Source organism: Arvicanthis niloticus, chromosome 29, assembly GCF_011762505.2.
Source record: "Arvicanthis niloticus isolate mArvNil1 chromosome 29, mArvNil1.pat.X, whole genome shotgun sequence".
Taxonomy (NCBI): domain Eukaryota; kingdom Metazoa; phylum Chordata; class Mammalia; order Rodentia; family Muridae; genus Arvicanthis; species Arvicanthis niloticus.
This window is the reverse complement of record NC_133437.1, coordinates 20,982,051-20,996,716: the sequence shown is the minus strand read 5'-3', so window position 1 is coordinate 20,996,716 and position 14,666 is coordinate 20,982,051. Positions and strand designations below refer to the sequence as shown.

The window sequence follows — 14,666 nt, the reverse complement described above, 5'->3', positions numbered from 1 at the left end:
ACAAAGTATAAGAGACTTGTCATAGTGGGTAAGGAACACACATCAGAAAATTACCAAAATTATTAAAGATCAGGAAGAATATAGACATGAACAAATTTTTAGGCAAACTTTCTCCTTGCAAGGAATATCTTTCAGGGCACCAGAAGGCACCATACAAGGTTACAAGGCAGGGAAGGAACTACTAATCCTACCCAGCAATGACAGCTATGAACTACAACAATGACCAGCATGGCACAGCAGTCCTACGGCATTCATACACTGGTGGCAACCAATAGCTCTCTAGTTGGATATAAGACCTGTTCAACAAGAGTTCTAGACAAATATCCAGAGCTAATGAGTTATGGATCTTAAACAAGACACTACATGTGCCACTTCACTAAACCAGCATAATTCCTAAAATTTTGATATTAAAATTTTAAGTGTAATTTTCACCCCTCATCAAAAATTTCTCTTTGCAACAAAAGGAGAAAAATTACAGAAAAACAAAACTGATTAAAATGTGGAGAACAAGAGATTGTGTAAACCTAATCCCAATCAATAGATCTACATGCTAACAGCTGCACTTAAGGCTCAGGGATCATTGCAGAAGAGAGGGAAGAAAGATTATAAAGGTAGAAAATCAAAAGTTTCCTGTGAGATTGTCTCCTAGGAATGTCAGAGAGGCTACTCCCAGAAAGTCTCACTGAGAAGATCTGAGCAATGATGACGGCACTGAGCATGTTAACATGGAAGGAGATAGTTTGTGGGTTCTCAGCACTAAACAAGGAACTACAGACAACTGGGAAATGCAAGAGAGGAAGAAATGGTCTTCCCTAGGGAGTCAGCTCTGAGGTCATACACATTCTGGTAACATTACACAAACCGAGCAATAGAAACACATACACAGGAACTCATACATACCTATGACTTTGAACTTTGAATTTCTGACCCTTCTGAGAGTTGGGGATTATAGGCCTACATATATGCAGGGTAAAAACAATTTTTTAAAAAGGCCATGAATTTGAGAGAGAGCAAGTAGAGTGCATGGGGGAGGTTGGAGGCAGGAAAGGGTAGGAGAAATGATGTAATTATATTATAGTTTCAAATATATTATAGCCGAATAGTGGGAGTGCATGCCTTTAATCCCAGCACTCTGGGGGCAGAGGTAAGTGGATCAAAGCCACTCTGGTCTACAGAGCAAAGTCTAGGACATCCAGGGCTATAAAGAAAGATCCTGTATCAACATCCCCCCCCCCCAAAAAAAAACGTACAAAAAGCAATAGATTTCTAGCTATTAATGTGATCTAGTCCTAGAAGAGAGTCTAAATCCACTTGAAACTTTAATCAAGATGGTTTTTAAAAATCTAAATTCACAATCTACAAAGCCAATCTTGGTTACATAAACCAACCTTTTCTGAATGTGGCAAATCTTCACAATTTTCAGCTTCAGGCCCTAGAACAGAACAATATGTATTTATTCAACCTTTATTAAAACACAAAGTATACTCTCTTTGATCAGCACTTTCTAGCAATAAAACTTGAGCTTTCTTAAATACTTCAACAGATATATCAAGCATGTTATAAATAAATTTGTTGATATAAACTTATTGTTTAGAAAATAATAAAACTCTCCACTTCTTGGGCTAGTGATATAGCAAAACTGGTAGACTGCTTGCCCTGGATTCTATGCCTGGGACTCCACGAACCCTTAACCTGGGAGTAGTGGTGCAGCCCAGGCCTATAACCCAGCACTGAGGAGAGAGGTCCGAAGTCTGAAGTCATCCTAGGCTACACAATGAGATCAAGACTAACCAGGGTTCTATCAGACACTTTGGTTCTTTATTTCAAAGAGGAAGGGGAGGAGTGGGAAATTATGTGGTGTTGGAACAGGGTCCATGGATGAATGGAATTGGAGTTGTGCAAAGAAAATTCTGAGTGCTTATGAGAAAACTCCAAGAAAACAAGACAAGAGTCTTGTGAACTTGAAAAGAGTCATGTTTCTTCAAAAAATGAACATGGAATTGTTCTTGGAACCTGCTTTCTAGTTCCTCCCAGGTGTCGTGGATGGAAGTGAGTTTAGTTTAGATTATTCATTATAATTGGCTATTGATATTTGTTTATATTCCTCTATGGAAAAACATGTTTTGCCATATGAAACTTGTTCTTGTGATTATATATAGTTTGAACTCATGAGAACTTTACTCATGTGACCTGTCTTAATCCTCGGGGTATAAACTATCTGATACTCTGAATAACATTGGCTATTGCATGAGACTTTAGTCTGCCTCATTTTTAGGCTTCACTCTCCCAGGTCTAACGGCCAATTAGAGTGATAAACAATGTGAATCCAACCAGAATTGTAACTATTTGGAATTAGTTTAGCTAAAACCAAACCTCTCTATTTCTGTTGGATTATAATTATAGAGGGAGGATTTATAACTAGTTTCTTAGAGTTACCATTTCCTCTATGGTAGGTAATAGAGCGTAAATGAATTCTAGCTATCTGGAGTTAAATGTGAATACCTCATGTGGGGGCAAAAGGAATTAGGGGATCACACCCAACCCCCACCAAATCCACCCAGCATTGACCCTCTAGTGGCACTAGATACTGTGGTTAGAGTGTAAGTCTTACAGCTCTGAGGGGAAAGGTATCCTGGCAATCAGAAGCCAAGGAATACCACAAAGTCACACTGTACAACAAACCCCACATAAGAGATTTACTGGAAAAGACACAAGAGGGAGACTGGCTGCCTCTGCTTGTGAGCTCAGGCTCTTTGACAACAGCACTGTTTGCTTCATCATCACCAACACCACTAAGCTAGTCAGAACTGGAGACATCACCACCTTCATCAACAACCATATTCACAGCAATAGCATCAATGAATGAAGCAATCATACCAACAACTACAATAACAAATAAACCAAGAGTTAAGTATGATATTGTAATTACATTACTTTAGATGGATTCCTACCAGAATACTGGGTCCATGAACACTTCATTCAAAACCTTACATATACCACAAATGCATTCTATGCTCAATGTTCTCACAGTAAAGCTATTGGCAATACAGTTTGGCACAGTTGTTGTGATGAATGAAGAACGGTAACACCCATCCATTTTACACCAATTCTGCAAGCTGTAGTCACCAATGACCAGGAGAAAGCTGAAAACACCAATTTTAAGAAAAGAAGCCCACTGAAATGCCATTTAACACAGAAATATCACAAAAGCATTAGCCATATACAACTTTCACTGGAGAATATTATCTCTTACATCATCCTTCCATTTTACAATGAAGAACAAGAAGAGAATAAGATTTAAAATGACAGACGTAGAAGACTCCATGTTTGACTATAAAATAGCAGCAAACAAAAATTCCTTTCGGCATTCTTCACCCCATACACATGGCAGATTAACCCTGTGTTTGGCTATAAGTACAATAAAACTACTCAGAGCACAAATGAAATTGCATATGATTATAAAGATTAGAATCAGAATGAGGAGCCAGGTTACTTGACTGAGGTAATGTCAACACCAATCACAACAAACCAGTGTGAACCCATGATTTTGCATAACTATACCTTTGACCCACACAATGATAGAAGAACACCATGGAAACATTTTTTCTCTCTTGGAATACAATGCCACCACCATATGGATTCAAATGCCCAAATTCACTTTTTAGACTATACCAACAACTGAACAGGCCAAATGTGACTGTATTGTTGTTTGGCTGAGTCTCCCAACCTACTCTACTATGGTAGATTGGCTATATGAAATAGCTAGCTACCTGATATGGAAGGCAGAAAATTGTTGGGATAATCCACTCCCATGCATTGTAAGGTATTCCTCTGTATTCTCAATTGTTAATTGCTGGGCTTGCAGGATTGATCTGTTTCCTCACCTGCCCCAAAAGAAAGGCAAACTGCTCTGGGGAAGGTCACCTAGTCCCTAATGCAGACTGGATGAGTAAGGAGTTTGACTTTTTGCATAAGAAAGAGCTGGCAGCTGGAGCTGGGGCAGAAGGACCCGCAAAAGACCAGGCAGGGCAGAGGCAGAGAGAAAGGAGGTAGAACAATGAGAGCCACTTGGAGAGACGCAATGTCAGAAGTTGGGTTAATTTAGAAGACTTAGACAATACTGAGACTGCCTCAGCAAACAGGCCAACAGCCTTATATTATACAGATGTCTCCATGTCTTTATTATTAAACCTCATGCATGTTCCCAAAAGACCCACAATAGAAAATGATTTATTTCAACCTATGATGACTGGCTGAACATTGAAGTACTAGAGACAAAACATTACAGATTTCCATTGATCATAACCGACCTAATGCCACAACTCTTTGCATCTTACGATAATGAAGTCCCACCACCCGGGGAGACACCAGGCACTCTGCATGGTACTCTACAGAACTCAGATTATATAGCCAGTCATATTTTGTATAGACACAGCCTATATACTACCACAATTTTTGATGCAAAAAGGCTCAGCCCCCATCACAGAATCTCTGGGATGGGTATTAACCAACACAAATCGGATTAACATATTGACTACTGTCACCTCTTGCATATGGGACAACTTCTCAATGCTTCCTGCCATGATGCTAATGGACTAACCCTCTGAAACTATAGTCAGACCTAATTAAATGTCTTCTTTTATAAGAGTTGACTTGGTCATGGTGTCTCTTCACAGCAATAAAATCCTAAGACAGAAGTTAACTATGAAATTTACTGGACTCTTATTTGCTCTTTCCATTAATAAAAGAAGAAATACCTGGCCCTGATCATGACTCACATGCTCCTACTGACCAAGTTAGGATGATGTTCTAGTAGCTCAGGTTCTACAGCTCCAAACCTGCTATGCCCCCTTTTGCTCTGCAACATTTTGCTTGAAAGCAATTGTACCACTTCTTATTTCTGAATGTGTTTTTCAACTTGGTGCATACCAAACATAAAGAAAATATGAATTTGGGAAAATATGTATATGCCACAACAATATCCTGTGATCGATCTCTATTGCTTTGATCATTTTTGCTTAATAACTGTATGTTTTAGTGCCTGAGATTTATTTTCCTGCATTTGTTTAATCAATGTTTGGAATATTTGTTGTATGATTTCTTCTTTACCTATTATAGCCAGAATTTGCAAATTGCTGTGAAATTGTTAATAACTCTTATATGTGGTCCTCATTGGTACTGTGTATGCCTCAGGGAGCAGGGAGTGTAAAGAGCATAATAAAAATGCCTTTTAGGCATGTAAAAATAGCATAATCAGGAACCCCACTATACACCCAAGGCTGCACCTGATAACTAGAACCCAGTGACATCACTTACTCAAAATAACCAGACACAGCCCTAGAACCCCATGATACCCTTTGGACAGTATATAAGCAGAGACCAAGAGGAATGGTCTGCTTTCCATATCTCCATACCTTGATCTGCAGCCAATGAGTTGTTTTCTGATAGTTTAAGCTTCAAAAGGATTTTTTTTGTAACTTTTTATTTTTCTCCAGAATATCATCTATGAAGTTGTACTTGGTCAATGTTAGAAAAATTTCTCTTGTTACTATGTATTGACTTAAGAATATTAGTGTAAAGTCACCCCTTCCTTCTATTAGCACATGATAATATAGGTCCTTTAAAACTTTTACTTCTAATAATAGAAGAATCTGAATGGCAAAGTCTCCTTAATTGTCTTTCAATTATCTGTTACCTTGAGGCATTAAGATTCATTTCTTACATGATTTCATGTGTCCCACTGGTAATATGTAAGTGGTCCTTCCCTTTCTTGGCGTAATTCTTACTTTCTCCAAGGGTACCTGACTTACTCAGTTCTCTTCTTTTTCTACTTACAGTGACAAAAATATATTACACTTTATGAACATACTTAATAAATAAAGTGGTCTGGAGTGTAGTTCAATGCCTGGTCAGCATATATGAGGCTCTGAATTCAATCCCTAAATATTAAAAGATGAAAAAGAAAACAGCATGTGTATTAATAGGTCCCTACTGTCACAGAAACTTTAAAGTGCCTTAGTATAATCACTCTTGTATTCAGACAGCCATTTGTATATTTAATGTTTTTAAGTATTATTAAGAACTCCAGAAAATTACTTCCATGCACTAAAATTTACTGGTTTTCCCCTGTATTTAAGTTGTCATAGCATAGCTAATAGAAGCAAGAACAGATTAAGCTTTTATTCTTTCAGCTTTTAGCAATGGCATCCTTCAGACATGACTGTTGTCTTCATGCTTTAAGACAGGAAAGTGACCCTGTATTTAACATTCATACAGCACTTATCCAGCATTCAACACACGTTTATTAGAAACTTGAAAAAGTAACATAGATTAAAAACTAGGTACTAGAAATACCTGTTTGGGTAGGTAGTAGCAAAAATAGTAATATAGTAATATAAAGTACAAGTTTATAAATGTTAACAGTATTTTTTTTTTTATCATGTCCTTGTACCTGGTCCTTATAATACAAGGTATCATTTGTTGAGGGTTTGTTTTGTGCTTACATGGAAATTCACAAGTCCACTGCAGGTCCCTGACATCAGTTGGATTTTTGATGGGTCAATAAAGAGCCAGTGGCCAATGGCTGGGCAGAGTGAAAGAGGTGGGACTTTTAGGATTCCTGGGCAAGAAATGCAGGGGAGGAGAAGGGATTTGGTCATGAGAGGGGAGTAGGACGGGCCAGAAGGAAACAGGGCAGCAAAGATAAAATAGAGATTAGAAAGTGTTCACTCAGGAATATCGGAGGGGAGTGTGTGCTAGCCACGGGGAGGTTTGGAAGTGTCCAAACATTAAGATAGCTAGGCATATTAAAATCTAAAGCTCATGGGCAGGTGTGGTACACCTGATGGGAGCACAGAGCGACTTAACAATTCACTACTACAATCACAGACCACACTATGCATATTTACTCCACTGTGAAACTGTAGGCAAAATATCACTAGCAAGATACCTCAATATCAAAGGGAAAAAATGGCTAAATGGGTCTAGGTGAGGCATACATAAATTTAAATAAGGTCATGAACAGACAAAGCAATTATTATTTTCAAATATACTTCCTCAAAATCAAAAGTGAAGAGTATACATTTATAACAATACATACAGGCTGCAACTGCCCTGTTTCTCCAATGGGCAGTCTACACACAATTAAAGGTGAGCAAAAACTTGATTTCAAACTTAAACACAAACCTAACTGTAAATAAAGCCATATTTAATGAGGTCTTCTACTCTTTTTTTCTTACTCATTTATTTATTTGTTTATTCATTCATTCATTTATTTGTTTTTATTCACTTTACATCCTGCTTTCTGCCCCCCTCCTGGTCACTCCCTCCCATAATCCTTCCCTCCCTCCCCTTCTCCTCTGAAAGCATGGGCCCCACCTGGGTAACAGCCCCCACAATTGGCCCATCAAGTCTCTGCAAGGCTAGGCACATCCTCTCCCACTGAGGCCAGACAAGGAAATCCAGCTAGAAGAACATAACCCACACACAGACAACAGCTTTTGGGGTAGCCCCTCTCCGCCCACTCCAGTTGTTTGGGGACCTACATGAAGGACATCTACTCTTAAAGACTCTCGTACGTATTGATGTTCATGAAAGCTTACCTCCAGTGTTTTGGTGACTCCATGAAACTTCAGGGTAAGGAAATGACCCAGTGAATGCTGGGAATTCTTTTCTAGGTCTAAAAAAAAATAAATGAACTAATTAACAAAAATACTTTTAAATGCAAAGAAAACAATTTTGGTTACATCATTCTAATGACTGTCTACCAAATAAGGGTGACAAACTTAAGAGAAAATTGTTCTATCTTCAAATGATGGTGTGGCATTAGAGTTTTGATATAAGTGGATGTCATGTGAGAAATTTCTCAGCTATTACTTCCTACTTTTGTATTTCATAGCAAATATAAAGGGGGAGTAAAAATATTGAAAGAGGATTAAAACTAAATAAACGTCATGTCTAATCTGTAATTTTGACCCTCTATTTTGGAGTAATTAAAAACTGACTGAAAAAAAGCAATCAGCCTGCCATTTTATTTCTTCATAGCAATTTATTGCATAAATACAAAAATCATTTTCCTGTTTAAAATAAAAAAAAATCCTCTTGGTTCAGGTGTTTTAACAATAGTTTTAATGTGTTAGGCATTGTTATTTAGATCCTATGCAAGAATAAAACATAGAATATTTTCTCTTGTCTAGAAGTGACCAACAGAAATTAGGTTGAAAATGTTGATTAAGCCTTTCAAACAGAATGATAATTTCTGTGAAGCCAATAGGAAATAATGCCATACTTGAGAAGAATAAAATGACTGTAAACAAGATAAATCCACAGGTTTTAATCAACAAACAAACTTCCTTCTCTAATGTCAAGAATTGTATTAAGAGTATTAAGACATACTCTGAATAAACAAAGGCCTCTTTTAAATATTAAAAATAGTTAAGATAAGCAAGATCACAAACAAGATAAATGTCCAATTTAGAAGAGTAATTCAACAAATTATAACTTATACAATAAAATATTATATCCTTCAAAGCACTTTAATTGCATAACATGGTAAATAATTTTGTGTACATCATTTAAAACAATCCAAATAAACAGATACCATTTTATTTGTAAAATAAAAAAGTTATACTAAAGAATTAACAATATAAGAAAGTAACTATGATAAATTGTTTATTTAAAATTTAAAAACATATCTATAAAATAATCTCATCTATGAAAATTTAAAACATGCATAGATATGTATAGATATGGATATATATATATATGTAAAACATAAAATTAGATGCTCCAAGATGATTCCCTAAGTTTTAAATTACTTCATATATTAGTCTTGCTTACTTTTTTCTTTTTCTTTTTTTTTTTTTTTTTTTTTTGGTTTTTTTCGAGACAGGGTTTCTCTGTGTAGTCCTGGCTGTCCTGGAACTCACTTTGTAGACCAGGCTAGCCTCGAACTCAGAAATCCGCTTGCCTCTGCCTCCCAAGTGCTGGGATTAAAGGCGTGCGCCACCACCGCCCAGCTTCTTTTTCATTTTTATACATGAAATTATATTACTAATATTTGGGTAAAATGATAATTTTACAAAAATGGTTCTCAAATGTTTGAATCTTTGCACTCATTCTTTAGGATCTCAAAGAACTTTTGTTTATGTGGCTTATATAGACTTATATTTAAATATAAACATTACAATTTAATATTTATTAAACTTTAAATGACAGTAATAATTTAGAAATATATTGGAATATTTAAATGAAAATTATATTGTCTAAAATGAAAGAAATGAGTAAGAAGAACTGTAACGCTTGGCAGATGGAGGCTCAACAGTTAAAACACTTGGTGCACAAGCTTGATGACCCATGTGTATCCCTAAAATCTATAAGGATTGCTCAGAGAGTGTGGTGGCCTGCCTATGATTATAGCCTCCCAAGGTGGAAACATAGAATCCCCAAAATGAACTGGATACCAAGACTCCCTCCATCAGTGAACTCTGGTTTTGACTGCGAGTCCATGCCTCGATGAATACAGTGAAAGAGTCACTGGGGATGTCTGTAGAGGAATTTTAGTCCTACAACATGGTTCTTCTGATCAAAGCCCAAAACTCTGTAGATCTGTGTGACTCAACTGGAATGCTGACACATCATTAGTATATACTTTTAATCACAAACAGTGACATCTAACTGAAGGGCAGACAAAGTGACAAATTAGAGAAAATTTTGACAAACCGAATCAGAGAGGATGAGTCAAAAACTCAGGAGAAGAGCTATTTAAGAGCAGTACAGGGAGAAAGAGTTCAGTTCTGTCAGTGAGTTGAGAACTGAGGCATTTGGAAATCACTACAGTGATTCCAACAGTGAGTACAGTGCAGTAGAGTTGAGTTCATTCATGAGTTCACAGTAGTTCAGTGTAGGTCAGCAGAGGCAGTTGAAGCCTAAGACTAAGATGGTGCCAAAAGATAAGAAAAAAATTGCCAGAGTTAATTTGAGGCCAAGCAGAGCAATGCAGTGAGAAACTCAGAGAAGCCAGATTTAACCAGTCAGCTTAAAAAAGAGTTTGACCTTGAATGGTGGGGTCATACCAGCCAGGTTTCAGAAAGAGCTAGAAAGGGTGAGCTTATTCAGCAGTAAGCCTCTGAGATAGCAATTAAATCAGACAAATAAAAGTTACTTTTATACCTGACATCAACCACAGGCCTCCATATGCTGGCATACACACATATGCATGAGTACCTATACATGAGCACTCACATGCAAAACCAAACACACACATACACACACATGTGCACATACATAAAATAGAAAAAGAAAGCAAACATTGCAGGGTTTCACATTTCTGTGTGTACACTCGTGCATGCCCATAAGCAGAGGTCAGAGGATGTTGAGTGTTTTCTTCTATCACTCTCCTCCTAAATGTACTGGAAATAGAGTTTCCCTGACCACTGAGCCATTTCCACAGCTCCAGTGTTTCACAGTTTTTTAAAGAAAAATCTCTTTATTGTATGTAAGAGATCTACCACCTTATATATGGTCCTATGTTTATCTGTTTGTTTGAAATACATAACAAAAATCCAGCCTCACAAAGGTATGTACTGCAAATGGAGAAATGTTTTAGCAATTTAGTTTAAATATGCTTGGCCACAAGAGTGGTACTATTTGGAGGTGTGACATTGTTGGAAGAAGTGTGTCACACTGGGTATGGCTTTAAGACTCTCATCCTAGCTGCCTGGAAGACAGTCTTCTCCTAGCAGCCTTCAGATGAAGATATAGAATTCTCAGCTCTTCCTGCACCATGCCTGCCTGGATGCTGCCATGCTCCCACCTTGATGATACTGGACTGAATCTCTGAACCTGAAAACCAGCCTCAATTAAATGTTGGTCTTATAAGAGTTGCCTTGACCGAGGTCTCTGTTCAAAGCAGTAAAACCCTAACTAAGACAGTTGCCTTAAGAAAAATGTGGATAGTCCTTCTGGTCTGTGCCTGAGCACTGAGCAGATCTTGGGCTTCAGTCTGCAACCAATCCCACAAAATCCAGAGGGGGCAGGGCTCCCAGGAGCTCTAACTCCTGCAGTATCTTAGATAAGGAGACAGCAACACCCACGCCAAACAGGGAGTAACTGTATGGGGACCCAGGAATTCACTCCTAGCCTGGGACACTGGTTCATTCCAGTCTGTGCCAGAGCAGATCTTAGGCCTCAGCTCTAACCCCAGCAGCAACACCCAACCCAAACAGTTCTGACACAACCAAGATAATAGGAAAGACAGGCTCCAGTAAGAGACAGGGCAAGTAGCATTAAAAAGATCCACATGGCAAAGGCAAGCGCAAGAACATAAGCATCAGCAACCCAGGGTGATTGGCATCATCAGAACCTAGTTCACCACAACAGAAAGTTCTGAATTCCCCATATCACCAGCAAAGCAAGATTCATATTTAAAATCACTTCTAATGATGATGATAGATGACTTTAAGAAGGACATAAATAACACTCTCAAAGAACTTGAGAAAACAGTTAAACAGATAGAATCCCTTAAAGAGGAAACACAAAAATCCCTTAAAGAATTACAAAAAAACACAACCAAACAAGTGAAGGAATTGAACAAAACCATCCAGGACATAAAAATGGAAGTAGAAACAATAAAGAAATCACAAAGGGAAACTACCCTGGAGATAGAAAACCTAGGAAAGAAATCAGGAGTCATAGACACAAGCATCACCAACAGAATATGAGAGATAAAAGAGAGAATCTCATGTGCAGAAGATACCATAGAAAATATTGACACAACTGTCAAAGAAAACGCAAAGTGCAAAAAGTTCCTAACCCAAAACACCCAGGAAATCCAGAACACAATGAGAAGACCAAACCTAAGGATAATAGGTATAGAAGAGAGTAAAGATTCCCAAGTTAGGGGAGGAATTTGAGGGGGGTGGGGGTGGGGGTAGGTGAAGGCACACCTTTGTGGAGGGAGGCAGGAGGGGGGGATGGAATAGGGGGTTCCTGGGAGGTGGGGGGAATGGGGTAAGGGGATAAAATCTGAAATGTAAATATAACATCCAATAAAAAATATGAAAAAAAAAAAGAAAAAAAAAGATTCCCAATTAAAGGGCCAATAAATAACTTCAACAACATTATAGAAGAAAACTTCCCTAATCTAAAGAACAAGATGCCCATAATCATACAAGCCTACAGAATGCCAAATAGACTAGACTAGAAAAGAAATACCTCCTGTCACATAATACTCAAAACACCAAATGCAGGAAACAAAGAAACAATATTAAGAGCAGAAAGGGGAAAAGGTCAAGTAACTTATAAAATCGGACCTATCAAAAGTATACCAGACTTCTCACCAGAGACTATAAAAGCCAGAAGATCCTGGACAGATGTCATACAGACCCTAAGAGAACACAAATGCCAGCCTAGGCTACCATACCCAGCAAAACTCTCAATTACCATGGATGGAAAAACCAAGATATTCCATGACAAAACCAAATTTACACAATATCTTTCTACAAACCCAGCACTACAAAGGATAATAGAGGTAAAGCTGCAAAACAAGGAGGGAAACTATACCCTAGAAAGAGCAAGAAAGTAATCTTCCAACAAATCCAAAAGAAGATAGCCATACAAACAATGCCACCACTAATAACAAAAATAGCAGGAAGCAACAATCTCCTCTCCTTAATATCTCTTAACATCAATGTACTCAATTCCCCAATAAAAAGACATAGACTGGATATTCAAACAGGACCCAGCATTTTGCTGCATATAGAAAACCCACCTCAGTGACAAAGACAGACACTACCTTATAGTAAAAGCTGGAAAACAATTTTTCAAGCAAATGGTCCTAAAAAAAAAAAAAAGCTGGAGTAACCATTCTAATATTGAATAAAATCGACTTTCAGGTGAAAGCTTTCAAAAAGGATAAGGAAGGACATTTCATACTCATCAAAGGAAAAGTCAACCATCATGAACTCTTAATTCTGAACAGCTATGCGCCAAATGCAAGAGCACCCACTTTCATAAAAGAAACCTTACTAAAGCTCAAAGCATACATTGCACCTCACACAATAATAGTGGGAGACTTCCAAACCCTACTCTCAGCAATAGACAGATCATGGAAACAGAAACTAAACAGAGATACACTGAAACTAACAGAAGTTATGAACCAAATGGATTTAAGAGATTATCTATACAACATTTCATCCTAAAAACAAAAGAATATATCTTTTTCTCAACACCTCATGGTACCTTCTCCAAAACAGACCATATAATTGGTCACAAAACAGGCCTCAACAGATACAAGAAAATTGAAATAATGGCATGCATCCTATCAGATCACTGTGGACTAAGTCTGGTCTTCAATAACGACAAAAACAATGGAAAGCCCACATTCATGTGGAAACTGAACAACATTCTACTCAATGATAATGTGGTCAGGGAATAAATAAAGAAACAAAGACTCATTAGAATTTAATGAAAATGAAGTCACATCATACCAAAACTTATGGAACACAATGAAAGCAGTACTAAGAGGAAAACTCATAGCTCTAAGTGCTTACAAAAAGAAACTGGAGAGAGCATACACTAGCAGCTTGACAACACACCTGAAAGCTCTAGAACAAAAGGAAGCAACACACCAAAGAGGATAGTCAGCAGGAAATCGTCAAACTCCAGGCTGAAATCAACCAAGGAGAAACAAAGAGAACTATACAAAAGATCAATAAAACCAGGAGCTGGCTCTTTGAGAAAATCAACAAGATAGACAAACCCTTAGCCAGACTGATCAGAGGGCAGAGAAACAGTATCCAAATTAATAAAATCAGAACTGAAAAGGGAGACATAACAACAGAAACCGAGGACATTTCAAAAAATCATCAGATCCTACCACAAAAGCCTATACTCAACAAAATTGGAAAATCTGGATGAAATGGACAATTTTCTGGACAAATACCAGTTACAAAAGTTAAATCAGGCCCAGATAAACTATTTAAACAGTCCCACAATCCCGAAAGAAATAGAAGCAGTCATTAAAAGTCTCCCCACCAAAAAAAGTATGGGATCAGATAGTTTTAGTGCAGAGTTCTGTCAGACCTTCAAAGAAGACTTAATACCAATTCTCTATAAACTGTTCCACAAAATAGAAACAAAAGGAACACTACCCAATTTCATTCTATAAAGCCACAATTACAATCATACCTAAACCACACAAAGACCCAACAAAGAAAGAAAACTTCAGACCAATCTCCCTTATAAATATCGATGCAAAAATACTCAATAAAATTCTTGCAAGAACACATCAAAACAATCATGTATCATGATCAAGTAGGCTTTATCCCAGGAATGCAGGGAGGGATGGTTCAATATACGGAAATCCATCAATGTAATCCACTACATAAACAAACTCAAAGAAAAAAACCACATGATTATCTCATTAGATGCTGAGAAACCATTCGACAAAATTCAACATCCCTTCATGGTAAAAGTCTTGGAAATCAGGAATCCAAGGCCCATTCCTAAACATAGTAAAAGCAATATACAGCAAACCAGTAGCCAACATCAAACTAAATGGAGAGAAACTTGAAGCAATTTCGCTAACATCAGGGACTAGACAAGGCTGCCCACTCCCTCCCTACCTATTCAATTATAGTATTGGAAGTCCTAGCCAGAGCAATTAG

The 14,666-nt window shown here is 37.5% G+C and overlaps 1 protein-coding gene across 1 annotated transcript in view; it reads right to left on the bottom strand.

Annotated features, from left to right (window-relative positions):
• Positions 1-14,666, bottom strand: part of Ankrd31 (ankyrin repeat domain 31) — a 162,627-nt gene that overhangs the window by 113,607 nt on the left and 34,354 nt on the right. Inside the window, exons 5-6 of the mRNA XM_076927219.1 lie at positions 7,602-7,678; positions 1,389-1,432 (exon numbers count right to left, since the gene is read on the bottom strand). Of these exons, the coding sequence (XP_076783334.1) occupies positions 1,389-1,432; positions 7,602-7,678 (121 nt within the window). The remainder of the gene's footprint in view (positions 1-1,388; positions 1,433-7,601; positions 7,679-14,666) is intronic.